The sequence below is a fragment of the Vicugna pacos genome, chromosome 26 (genome assembly GCF_048564905.1).
Source record: "Vicugna pacos chromosome 26, VicPac4, whole genome shotgun sequence".
Classification (NCBI taxonomy): Eukaryota; Metazoa; Chordata; class Mammalia; order Artiodactyla; family Camelidae; genus Vicugna; species Vicugna pacos.
This window is the reverse complement of record NC_133012.1, coordinates 12627027-12639991: the sequence shown is the minus strand read 5'-3', so window position 1 is coordinate 12639991 and position 12965 is coordinate 12627027. Positions and strand designations below refer to the sequence as shown.

At 36.5% G+C, this 12965-nt stretch overlaps 2 protein-coding genes across 4 annotated transcripts in view; one reads left to right on the top strand and one right to left on the bottom strand.

The window, feature by feature from the left end:
- The window catches only part of LONRF1 (LON peptidase N-terminal domain and ring finger 1), a 32301-nt gene that overhangs the window by 11209 nt on the left and 8127 nt on the right, over positions 1-12965 (top strand). For both annotated transcript variants that reach the window (XR_012064480.1, XM_072950347.1), the window contains exons 3-8: positions 769-891; positions 3741-3890; positions 4405-4645; positions 4745-4841; positions 6125-6239; positions 10551-10672. Coding sequence is in view for 1 of the 2 variants with exons in the window: in XM_072950347.1 (XP_072806448.1) it covers positions 769-891; positions 3741-3890; positions 4405-4645; positions 4745-4841; positions 6125-6239; positions 10551-10672 (848 nt within the window). In the remaining variant the exon portion in view is untranslated. The remainder of the gene's footprint in view (positions 1-768; positions 892-3740; positions 3891-4404; positions 4646-4744; positions 4842-6124; positions 6240-10550; positions 10673-12965) is intronic.
- PRAG1 (PEAK1 related, kinase-activating pseudokinase 1) overlaps positions 744-12965 on the bottom strand; it is a 136832-nt gene continuing 124610 nt past the window's right edge. For both annotated transcript variants that reach the window (XR_012064478.1, XR_012064479.1), the window contains exon 10: positions 744-876. The gene's annotated coding sequence lies outside the window, so the exon portion shown is untranslated. The remainder of the gene's footprint in view (positions 877-12965) is intronic.

Below are 12965 nucleotides of genomic sequence, written 5' to 3'. Positions count from 1 at the left end.
CAAAAATAGACTTTAGTATACAGCATTTCCTCAAAGAGATACAACTTGGCCATATTGTGAAGATGAATCTAAACTGGTTATCAATGGAGGTGGTTTATTAAAAGAAAGAAGTCCTTGAGGCTGAACAACTGACCGAGGCGCTGTAACAGAACTAGGTGATGAGGCAGTGATTTCACAGATGGGAGCAAAGCAGGTTGCCTTGCCTTTGCTGTTTTAAAAAAGACTTGCGGTATGTTTGCCATACATGATCAGTTTACTAATTCTCCTTCTTATCAAACTGCCAAGCCAAATCAGTTCATCTCCCATGTATGTTCTTTAAACTAGAAGTTTTTCTTTTATGTGACTTTCCTCCATTCAAAGCTGTGCCTTTGAAGACAGTATAATACGGGTGCTCTAAAAATTATGAATTAATATGGAAAATGATGCAAAATCCCATGATGGCATGACTGGTTAGTACACATCAAATATATGTTAAGAATAAGAGGGAAAATGATCTGTATGGACAACTTTAAAACTGTTAAAAAGGAAAGAACCCTCTGGACTTATATCACATATTTAGAAATGTGGTTTTGGAGTCCTTTTCTGGGCCTCAGATCCCCCATTAGTGCCTCTCCAGGGTAGGGTGTAAATATGCCTTTAAAATGCACTGGACTTCTTAGAGTCATTAGAGTTTCAAAATGAGCATTTCTGAGCAGACTTTTTTTCTTGATATTGATTTAAAAAATTTTTTCTATCAGTAAAAGTTGTGTATATGTGCTTTTATTGAAGGTCTACTTCAGGAAAGGAAAAGTCCTCCATGATGCTGGTTTTTTAGGTGATGCCTTACAACTGTTTCTTCAGTGCTTAGCGCTGGATGAAGATTTTGCACCCGCACGGCTAGAAGTAGAAAAGGTAATCAGTTTACCAACTGTAATACTTCAAGACAGGTCTACGTACAACACAGGTCTTTTTAAAGATGCTACTTAGAAACTTGGGGTGAGAACGTAAGGAGTGTCCATAAGTCAAATTTAGTAGCAGTTTGACAAATGGTTTTCAGATTCATCTATTTAATGTCTTACGTTCTTACTGAAATAAAAACATTTCATTTGGAGATAGTTAAATGCATTATTTTTGCTTAGTTAAATTTAAATGTTCTCTAATAGTTTGTTCCATGGGAGCCAGACTAATCATCCTTAATTAAACACTGTTGTTATGATGTTCCTGCTCAGGAATTTTTATTGGCTTCCCTTAGCCTTTCACTTCAGGTCTAAACTTCGCTTGCTTTCCATGGTTGCAATAGTATTGCTGCACTCAATTTGTTTTGCCATAATTTTCTCAGTACTCCATACATCACTTTCCAAAGTTTGTTCAGTGGTGTGTTCGTAGGTGTTTAAGAGGAAAAAGGGAGGGGGTTCTGTGATCAAATGACTTTGGGAAACACTGGGTTAAACCAATTAAACAGGTTTCTTCAGAACCTTCTCAGAGTTTTTGCTTTGCTAGCATGACAATAACATTCAGCTTTTGTCAAATTTACTCACAAGGCATCTGGGAAGACTAGTATTTGAAAAAAAACTTGGGGGAGGGAATCTACCTTAAGACAATTTCAGTGCCCAGTCACGATGCTCTCCTCAGTGTCCCCTAAACATGCCACATTATTTATCACCTTTGCAGTATTTCTAAGAATGTAGCTTTTTGTCAGAATCACCTTGAGTGCATTGTAAACACAAAGATTCCTGGGCCCCACCACAGATCTTTGGAATTAGAATCTCTAGAATTGGGGCATAGTTTTAACAAGCACCTTGGGAAATTCTTATGTACCTTGAAGTATGAGAGCTTTCAAATTTTTCTCAGATCCCAAATGCCTATGAATACAGCTAACATTGCTATATTCTCTTGTGAGGTTTGTCGGCATATACTTTCTAACCCACCAATTTAACAAAAAATGGTTTACTGTTGTGTTTTCTGAGTATTCTCTATTGCTAGTGTTATCTCCCTGGTGAGACTGCAGACTTTTTAGAGGCTTATGATTTTGCATTTTCTATGCTGCTGGATATCCTTATATTTCTGTAAATATTTGTTGGTTAATAAGGTCAGGTGAATGCAAAACAACTAATGCTTTGTTTTTCCCCAATATGCTTCTTGCAAATTGTGGTACAATTTACATATAATCAAATGCATGGATTTTATAGTTCAGTGAGTTTTGAGAAATTATACACTCATGTAATAGCACCCAAATCAAGATATGGAATATTTCCATCACCCTAGACAGTTCCCTAGTATCCTTTCCAGCAAGGCCACTATCTCCCTGCTTCCAGAGGGCACTACTGCTGAGATCTCTATCACCATAGAACAGCTCTGCCTATTCCAGACCTTCGTATACATGGAATCACACAGTGTGGACTTTCTTGTGTCTGGCTTTTTTTTTTTGCTCAACATAATATTTTTGAGATACATCCAGTACTTTCTTTTTCATTGTTCACCAAGCATCCCATTGTATACACATACCACAATTTGTGATACAGTTAGTGGTGATTTTCATTTGGATTGTTTCTAGTTGGTGTTGTGAACATTCTTACACAAGTCATTTTGTGGACATAGGTTTTTTTTATCTCTTCAGTAAATAAGAGTGGAGTTGCTAGGTTCTAGGGTAGCTGTGTGTTTAATACTTTTTTTTTTTTAACCAGGGGAAATGTAAAAACATATCCAAATATTTACATGTCTGTTCTGTAAATGGGGTATTGCTTGAGCACCTACCAAATATGCACACTTGCACACTTTTGTTGACATTGTATATGTTTCCTCTTTCTTTATATTGTAACGAGTCATGAATAATTTTGATTTTTGTATGTTGAGAGAAAGCACAACTGAAAAACCAAACCTCCAAATTGAGACTTAAAAAGTGCTCTGCTGTACATGTACACATAGCTTATTGGACCAATTTGAATCCCTTGCATTTCCTTCTAGCCAGGTTCTTCCTGTCTCAGCCACCCCGATTCTTGAGAGTTTTAGACATATTCCTGAGAGAAGCTCCCAGAAATCTGGATTCTGCAGCTGCCTTCCATAAGGGACAGCTGCCCTGTGGTGACCACCCAAGCTGGGCAGTGGCAATTGCCTGTGCAGGTCCCTTGTTGAGGGAAAAGCTAAATTCAGTGTAAACACATTGAATTTTAGAGTTTTGTAGTTAAAGGTCCAAGTTCACATAAACACTCTTAAGTCCAGCCTTAAAATATACATTGGAATGAACTATGAACTGTTTTGACAGGATGAGGCTTGCTAATATTCAGAGATAGGTATTTTCCACTTCTCTTAAGAGCTCTTCTTTTTACAAACCTTGTATTAAAACGTCTACCTTTACTTTGAGCACCTTGGCAGGCCACCAGTCTAACCACCCCCACACCTCCCTTCTGATTGGTTTCTTTGGGGTGATTTGACCCCATTCAGGCACCCCTTGGTTTTGCAGGACTTTTTTCATCATCATGGAAGCTCTGGTTTTCACTTCATCTGTTCCTTCTCTGCTTATTAAAATAATGCTGGCTACAAGTTTTCTTTTTCTTTTTTAAATTGACCTAGAGCTGGCTTACAGTATTACATTAGTTTCAGGAGTACAACATAGTGATTTGGCATTTTTATAGGTTATACTCCATATGAAGCTGTTATAAATTTGCTATACATTTTCTAAAAATTCTTAAATATTAGGTAACTATACTAAATTACCAAATATTTTATACTTTACATTACTTTTAACAATATTTCTCTTTCAGATTTTATGTGATTTATTATCACCTGAAAACTTAAAAGAAGGTCTGAAGGACTCTTCCTGGAGTTCATTACCATGTATTAAAAACAAACCTTTTGGTTTTCCTTCATTAATGGAAGAGTCTCACTCTGCCAGTGAGCTTAGCCCAGAGCAGGTAAGAGGGTGAGGAAAAGATGATCACAGGCTTAGTGTATCTGTTTCTTTATGGGTTATGATCTTCACTTTCCTGGTTTCAAGTATTAGACTCTCTTTAGGTACTTTTAACCTAGTAAGCATTGTCTAAATAGGGTTTCATCTGTAGCCTTTTATTTTACACTAAAAACTTTTATGTAAAATATTTGCTTATTAATCGCAATGTTAAGTCACCTGAGCATCAGAAAACTTTCAAGGTCTTGGGAAATATAAAACATTGTATTATTTTAATTTCCTTGAGGAAAGGAACAACTATATTAGCATAACTACTTAAACCTCATTATAACATAAATCAGCTGATGTCCAGGGCTATGTAAGTACTGGCAAAAATCATTTACTTGCCAGGGTTTTAGAATTAAAAGTTGGTGTTGTTAAATTATAAGACATCAAAGTTTTATTTCAGTTTGATTCTTGGCGAGAGCAATAGGATTGTAAAGAAATACAGTGAGTTACTCTTGTGTATTGTATTTTTGTAGAGTGAAAACATAGCAGCAGTCACTTCGGAGCTTGTCAAAGGAAGCTTAAACCGGGCTCGGTCAACACAGGCTATAAATTCAACAGAAATGCCTGCCAGAGAGGACTGTTTAAAAAGAGTGTCCTCAGAACCTTTACTATCTCTTCAGGAGAAAGGTGTTCTGCTGAAAAGAAAGTTGTCTCTGTTAGACCAGGATGTGATTGTAAATGAAGATGGAAGAAATAAGCTGAAAAGACAGGGAGGTAAAAATTGCACCACACTCATAAAACACACTGGTTTATTTAGAATGGCCTTCAAACTTTTTCCTAAAGAAGATCACCCTCTCTTTTTTTTTTTAACAGAAACTCCCAATGAAGTCTCTACGTTTTCATTAACTTACGGTGACATCCCAGAAGAATTAATAGATGTCTCAGATTTTGAGTGTTCCCTCTGCATGAGGTAAGTATGTGAAATTTTATAAAGATGAATATTTTATATTAGTGTAAATAAAATACAGAGTAGATAAACATAATCTACTCTGTAATAACAGGCAACGTGAAGTTAACAGAATACTGGATTAAAAACCAAAAGATACAAACTTTAGTCCTAGTTTCCCTTTCACTTCTTGGGCATATAATGCAATCTCTGAACCTTATTTATTAGCTTTTCTTTACTTAGAAAGTGGGGTCAGGATTTGCATAGCCTATATTGCAGCCTTTTAAGAGTCAAATGACTAAGATATAAAAAGTATCTGGGGAAATTGTACTATAAAAGCTTTCTTTGTTATTAGTGAGACACTGATAAATCCATGGTTTTAGATTTGGGTAAGAATTCTAATGACGTGTGTATGTGATTCTGTCTTGTTTTATATCTTAAATCTAAAATCCTTTTTAAGTAACATTGGATACAAGCATTTCCGTTATATAGAATGCTTATAATTCTGAGACTGATAGTTCTGAAAGAACATTTTCCATTTACATGAACTGTGGGGGGAGGCAAGAGAACTGCGCGCAGCACCCAGTGTTGGCCGCACCAGGCCAGTAGTGACGAGCTGTATTTCTGAATGAATCCCTTAACTCTGAGTCTTGACTACTTCATCTGTTAGAGGAGGGGATTAGACCCAGACAATTTCCAAAGTACCTATACCTCTAACAATACTTTTAGGAACTTCTGTAGTATCATGTTTCAGGAAATAATTATAATGTATGGGAAGTTAGTTTTTCCATATTGTTTGAGTATCAACATCTGGTATTAAGCCTTAAATTTCTTTAGGATTCAATGGTAATATTTAGTGGATTATTTTTAATGAATTTTATAAAGAAAGCCAATTTGAAAGTGATGATAAAATAAGAATCTATATAAAAATGAGTGAATAAGTATTAATGATATATTTTACATAGTTTATTTTGCAAGAAACCTTTGAAGTCTGGTGTGGTTTTTAGATGTACTGCACATCGCCGTCTGGACCAGCTCCATTTCAAGTGTGTGGCAGCCACGTGAGTGGCAGTTGTCCTAGTCAGTACAGCTCCAGGCCCCCAGCAGGAATCTCTGTTGGTTGCAAACTTTTAAAGGTTCAGGAGGATGTAACTGCATTTACCACCACCCTTCAGTTCTCTGCTGCCCACCGCACCCTCCTTCCTCCTCCTCTACATAAAGATTAGTGTTGTGGTTCTGTTACTTTGTTCAGTTTTCCCAATGGATAGTTTAATATAAAAACTAACATGTATTTTGGTTGATTTCAGGTTGTTTTTTGAGCCAGTAACAACCCCCTGCGGACATTCATTCTGTAAGAATTGTCTTGAGCGTTGTTTAGATCACACACCGTATTGTCCCCTTTGCAAAGAAAGCTTAAAAGAGGTAAACATTTTTATATTTACCTGTTTATTGGTCTTAAGTGTGGCAACATCGTTTGATTTCTGTTCAGCCATAAAAATAGTGATGATTATGTTTAGGATAAATTATATTATATATGCTAAGTGACCAACAGGGATCATGTTTCACTACCCCACATGCAAGAGTCAGAGAAAAGCACATTTGGAGGGGATAGGAGAAAGGAGACATGTTCTGGAGACCAAGCCCCCATACTTAATTTTTTTTTTTTAACACAGGAGGTGTGGTCAAGTACCCGATCAGGAATATATTGAATTTTCATGATGATAGTACTGGGGAAACCCAGCTGCCCTGCCTCACACCCCCAGTAATAGGCTAGATCTCAGGCCTGGTCCCAGCCCCTTAACGTCTAGAACAACTCTGTCCAATAGAACTTTCTGCATTGATGGAGATGCTCTGTATGCTGTCCAGCATGGTAGCCACTCGCCATGTGTGTGGAAGTGTAGCTAGTGTGACTGAGGAACTGTATTTTAAACTTCGTTTTATTAGTTTACAGTTAATTAGGCACACGTGAGTAGTGGCCGCACGGCTGTAGGAAGTGGTGGACTGGCAAGGAGAGAGGGAGGCACAGCTTCCCACACTCATCCTCGTATAGTCAGTGATCCACACTAACCACCTGCTAGAGTAGTGGATCTCAGGTGGTACCTTCTGTAACCAGTGGGGGGCAGCACCCTCTCAATTGTGCTTCAATGATGGGAGATCCCCAAAGCTGAAGGCAAAGCCTGATAATTCTGAGCTCCGATTGCAGTGGTAGCATTGATCAGGGAGATTGAGTCTGTCTCTGGATTGTTTGGGGAAAAAAAGTGTCTTCCAAATATGAATAAGAAATTGATAAAACCATTTTGCTACTGAAAATACATGGTTATTTCCTGTGTAGGAAACATAGCTCATATGTACAGATATCATCATAGCATGTGTATTGTTATGTTCGCCGTAATATAGCAGGCCTATGTGTAGTAAAACACAAGACCACATGTAGAATGTTCACAAAGTCAGGAAACATAAGGTAAAAAGCTCATTATTCTTAAAGAGTTAGTTATATTTTCAGCTAATATACTCAAGTGTTTTCAGGTGAAGTACCCTAAACATGCTGTCTTTCCTGATTTCCCAGAGTTTTTATATACTTTCATGTATTATGCTGGTTTTTTAGATTAAAATTTAGATACATTAAATTTAAATTTAGAGATGTCTCATCTTAAAAAAAAGTCTGGAGTTTTAAGGAAAATGAAATAATTGTTATTTAAAAACATAACTAACATACTGTTTAAAAATAACTTTATCCTGTGTCCTGACACTGAAGACACCAAGACACCCTGTGTAATTGGTAAAAATCTAAATATATATTTACAAAAGTAAAATTGATATGCTCTACAATTTTCTGCTTTTCCTACGTGTCATTTTATTTTGCTCATTTTTTCATTTGAATACACTTTAAAGATTGATTTTTGTAGCAGCAAACTAGTCCAATGATATAACATTTTCCTATTGTTGGGCACGTTAGGTTTTTTATTTTTATTTTTAAGTATACCGTGCTTTTTGTCTTTGACTCTTTCCTTGTGATAAATTTTTGGGAGGTGAATTACTGGGTCAAAGGCCATATATTTATAAGACTCTAAAAACCAACTGCCAGCTTGCCTAGGTCCTGAGAAATGTACAAATTTAGACTCTTACCAGTAACATAAGAGAGGCTGTATTTCCCAAATTAATAGATTAGTTATAAATTTTAAAACATCTTTGTTGATTTAATAGAAAATGGGAATAAAATTGCTCTTATGTCTGTAATTTGCTTAATTTTATAATAAATTCTTCAGTTATTTGTCTACATATTCTCTGCTCAAGAGCACTTCTTTCCAGGCTATAGTCCAGTGGTTCTCCAAGTATGTTCCCCTGGCCAGCAGCATCTGTGTCCCCTGGGAACTTGTTAGAAATACAAATTCTTAAAGAAGTTATGACAAATATGTACAATGGGATATTACTCAGCCATAGAAAGAATGAAATAATGCCATTTGCAGCAACATGAATGGACCTAGAGATTATCATATTAAGTGAAGTAAGTCAAAGACAAATATCATATGATATCACTTATATGTGGAATCTAAAAAATGATATAAATTTTATTTACAAACCAGAAATAGACTCACAGACACAGAAAACAAACTATGGTTACCAAAGGAGGAAAGGCTGGGGAGGGATAAATTAGGAGTTTGGGATTAACAGATAACACACTACTATGTATAGAATAAACAATAAGGACTTACAGTATAAAACAGGGAACTATATTCAACTTTTTGTAATAAACTATAATGGAAGCGAATCAGAAAATATATATGTGTGTATACACACACACATATGGATGTATAACTGAATCATTTTGCTGTACACCTGAAACTAACAATGTAAACTACACTTCAATAAAAAATAAAATTGAACAACATGAGGAATATAGTCAGTATTTTATGACTATAAATGGAGCATAACCTTTTTTATTTTTATTTATGTATTTATTTTACAACATATTTTAAAAGTTGAAGTATAGTTGATGTACCGTATTGTATGTTACAGGTATACAATATAATGATTCACAAATTTTTAAAGGTTATATTCCACTTATAGTTATTATAAAATATTGGCTATATTCCCCATTTTGTACAAGACATCCTTGTAGCTTATTTTATACCTGATGGTTTATACCTCTTAATCCTCCACCTCCATCTTGCCCCTCCCCTTTCCCTCTCCCCACTGGTAACCACTACTTCCTTCTCTACATCTGTGAGTCTGTTTCTTTTCTGTTATATTCACAACTTGTCATTATTTCTTTAGATTCCACGTGTAAGTGATATCTTACAGTATTTCTCTTTCTGCAACTTATTTTACTTGAAATGGAGCATAAACTTTAAAAATTGTGTATCACTGTACTATATACCCATAGCATATAATGTACAGCAACTATACTTCAATTAAAAAATAACAGGATTAAAAATAATAGCATAGGGCTATTAAGTGGCAGATGTTTGAATTATACCTAGACTCTGGTTCCAGAGTCTATGCTTAATAAATATTTGCTGAATTAAGATATAAAAGAATGATTTTTTAAAAAGGAAAAAAAAAAAGAAAAAAATTCTCAGACCCTACTTGAGCCACTAAATCAGAAACTCTGGGGTGGGGCTCTGCATTTTTAACAAAGCAATCTGCATTTTTAACAAGCCATGATTACAAGCCATGATTCATGCTATAGTTTAAAAACCACTCCTGAAACCCATTTCCCCACCATTAACACTTCCTACTCTGTTCTTCATTGGATAATGACAAAACCCTAATTTTTGCTGGGTCTGTAGAGGAAAGGTGGCTTGCCTTTATCTTACTTTGTGACTGTCTCCCAGAAGTTTTTCCTCACTCCTTTTATTAAATTGGTAAGGAGCATTGTTTTTTTGGTCCAAAATTCTGCACACACATTCTGCCCTAGGCCCTGGCCCTATGCAGTTTTTAGTTTAATTACAGAGAAAGTAGGTATCCCTCTCCATGTAATATGGTGTGCAGGGTATGTACGGTAACAGCCTTTTATAGGTAAAGGGTAAGGGATTCTTGGGAGACAGAAAAATAATTAAGGAACACTTTATTCAGAAGGTAAAATTGGAGCCAGACCTTGAAAGATAGTAAGGCTTCTCACAGGCAGGAGTGAGAGGGCTTTTAGCAGTTGGAAGAGAATAACACGAAATCGCACAGGGGTGGCAGTTTTCAGAGTATTAAGGAAGTGGTACAAATGTACCATTTTCTGGAAGGGGTGCATCATATAGGAAAAGCAACCTCTTGATAAAAGGCCTGAGTGATAGTGGGATGAAAATGGAAGGAAAATCTGAAAGAAAAATTACTTGGAAATGCTGCCACTAAAATGGGGAACAAAAGAGGGAATAATTTTGCTTTTCTTAAATAAGGCAGATGCATTATTTTCTTCATTCCTTATTTTTGTTTCTTAATTAAGATGCTAGTTTCAGGTATTCATGAACTGTCAGATGGAAATTGGCCTTTGCTGTGGGAGATAACAGGTCGGCACTGACTGCCACTAATGAAAACCTGCGGTCACATCAAGACAAGGGTCTTAGATCCAGTTCTTGATTCCAGCCACAACCACGTACCTTTAATGCTCTTGAGCTACACCTCAGGCAGGTTTACCTGTTCAGCACCATCCGTTGTGATGTCCCCCCTCACTAATGAACTCAGAACTGACTGTATAAGTATGTAATAAAGGTTACTGGAGTGTAAAATAATATTGTCTTTTAGTATCTAGCAGATAGGAGGTACTCTGTCACACAGCTGTTGGAAGATTTGATAGTGAAGTATCTGCCTGATGAACTGTCTGAGAGAAAAAAAATATATGATGAAGAAACTGCTGAACTCTCACAGTAAGTTTCTTCTCATAAAAATCAACATCATCAAATTACGAACTACTGCCCTGTGAAACAGGCAGGAGAAGCCTCCTCACAGCAAGCTGGATTCTGCCTTTAGTTCAGCCCAGTCTGGTCAAAGGCATATTTTAAACGAATATTGGTCAGCTTCCCCATCCTCAACAGAAGTTTCTAAAAGTTCATTTGGTAACTTCCGGATGTTTAGTTGGGAACAACTGACTCTGCTCTCTGCACCGACGCAGTGTTCTGGGGGAGGACAGGTTTCCTACAGTGATGTCTGGCCCTGGATTTGGGAATGGAGAGGCTGGGGGGGTGGGCAGTGGTTGCGGGAAACTGCAGCCCTCCCATGTCACAGCCCTGCAGGGGGAAGGTTGAGGATGCCAATCAGAGGCTTGGAAGTGGGTGGGACCTTGAGGCCTGAGACTGAAATTGGAAGGGATGACTTCGGGGCTACATTCTCCATTACTGAAGATACTGACTGTCAGCAGAACTGACTCACACCAGGAAGGTGGAAAACCTGGTGGTAACCTTGGGGTTCAGAGCTGCAGACCAGTATTGAGAGCGTAAGGGCAAACCAAGGCTGGGTAGGTTTGAGCTGGTTTTGTTGCTGTGTGTATCTTTTACTTTTCTTCCCGTTTCTCCCTTCATGTTTTTACCTCTTTCATGAATCTCTTGAGTCTCCAAGTTTCTCATGGGTTTCTAATTTATTAAATATTTTTTCCCATTTTCTTTTAACTGGACACTAAACAAAATTGTAAATTTTTATGCTGTTTGTTTTTTAATATATAAATATTTTCTATTTCTCACTTCCTAAGGAAAACGTAATTTTGCTTGTAGACTTTTTCAGTATGTGTCCACCAAATATCTTCACTAGGCCTGCAGTAGAAGAAAGGTTTCCAGTCTTTTCTCTATATAAGTTGGTACTGATTTGTCTTCTCTTGGAATTGATATTTTATTGAGTGATTTTTATGATGGAAAATATTCTGATGGGAGGCTGAAGAACCTTTTTGAACACTGCAGAAAAGCAGGATATAAAAAAACTGCAGATAGACTTTTGAAATATTTAAGCATAGTGACAGGACCAGTCCTCCACAGAAGAGTGGACTCCACAAGTGGCAGAGGAGCAGGGGTATGAGGGAGCCTGAGTGTGGTGGAGAGAGGCCTTAGGGAGTCTTGCTGCCTGCTAACTAACAGGACCGTTTTTTTAAGGGGTAACTCATTCTCTAGTACTTGTAAGTTTTGCTAATTAATAGGCGTACTGGGTTTTTGTTGTTTTATGTTCCCAAGAAGAGTGCTCAGTGATGATAAAATATACAGTTTTAAAAGTAGAGGAGCTAGTGATTGTATATTAAACATGTGTTAATTAAATATTACTTCTACATAAGTAATTTCTGGTCTCTTTGAAGAAAGACTAGAAAATATTAATGAGAAGAGGGGAAAAAAGCCATAATCTATAACCCAAAGGGAATCACCACTGGCATTTCAGCATACATCCTTCCAGATTTTAACATACGTAAATACATTTTAAACAAAGATGGGATCATTTTACTCTTATTCTATAACCTCCTTTTCTCTTTAAACATTCAAGCATAGCATCCCATTTTATGGTTCCATCATAGTTTACTTGCCTCTCTTTTTGTTTCTAAGTTTCAGCTGCTATACATAGTGCTGCATTGAACATTATAGTACTTGGAGGGAAAAAAGTGAGCCTATTGGTTCAAGGGATACGAACATTTTCGTAAGTTTTAACGTATGCAGCCAAATTCTTCAACATGGTTATTCCGGTTTTCCCTGCCTCCCGCACTGCCAGTTTCCCCATACCCAGGCCAAAGCCTGTATCCTTCATAGTTCCTGCCAATCTGGCAATGGAAAATGTTGTATCATTTCATTACCTGGAAATAATGTTATCTCATTGAATTATCTGTTTTTGGTAGTATGAAAATATTTTAATGCCTAATTTTTAATTTGCTTTTTGTCTTTTGTGGGAGCTCATTTTTCCTTATTGTTATCCAAGAGTAAGAGTGTTTTATGAATAAAAGATATTAACTCTGTCATAGTTTAAACACATCTGTAGTATAAAGTAGTAATTATCATCAGTTGCTTTTTGACCATAAAGTTATATAACCTGGTATCTCAAATTCAAATTTACCTGTAAGAGGATCACAGAGATTTTTAGTGTTAGCATCACATCAACTTAAGCTTAAATGAAGGGGATACTGATTCTTATTCTTGTCAAAAATAAAAATCACCTGAGTTTAGAGCTAATTTCTTTTTGTTTCATATTAATTTA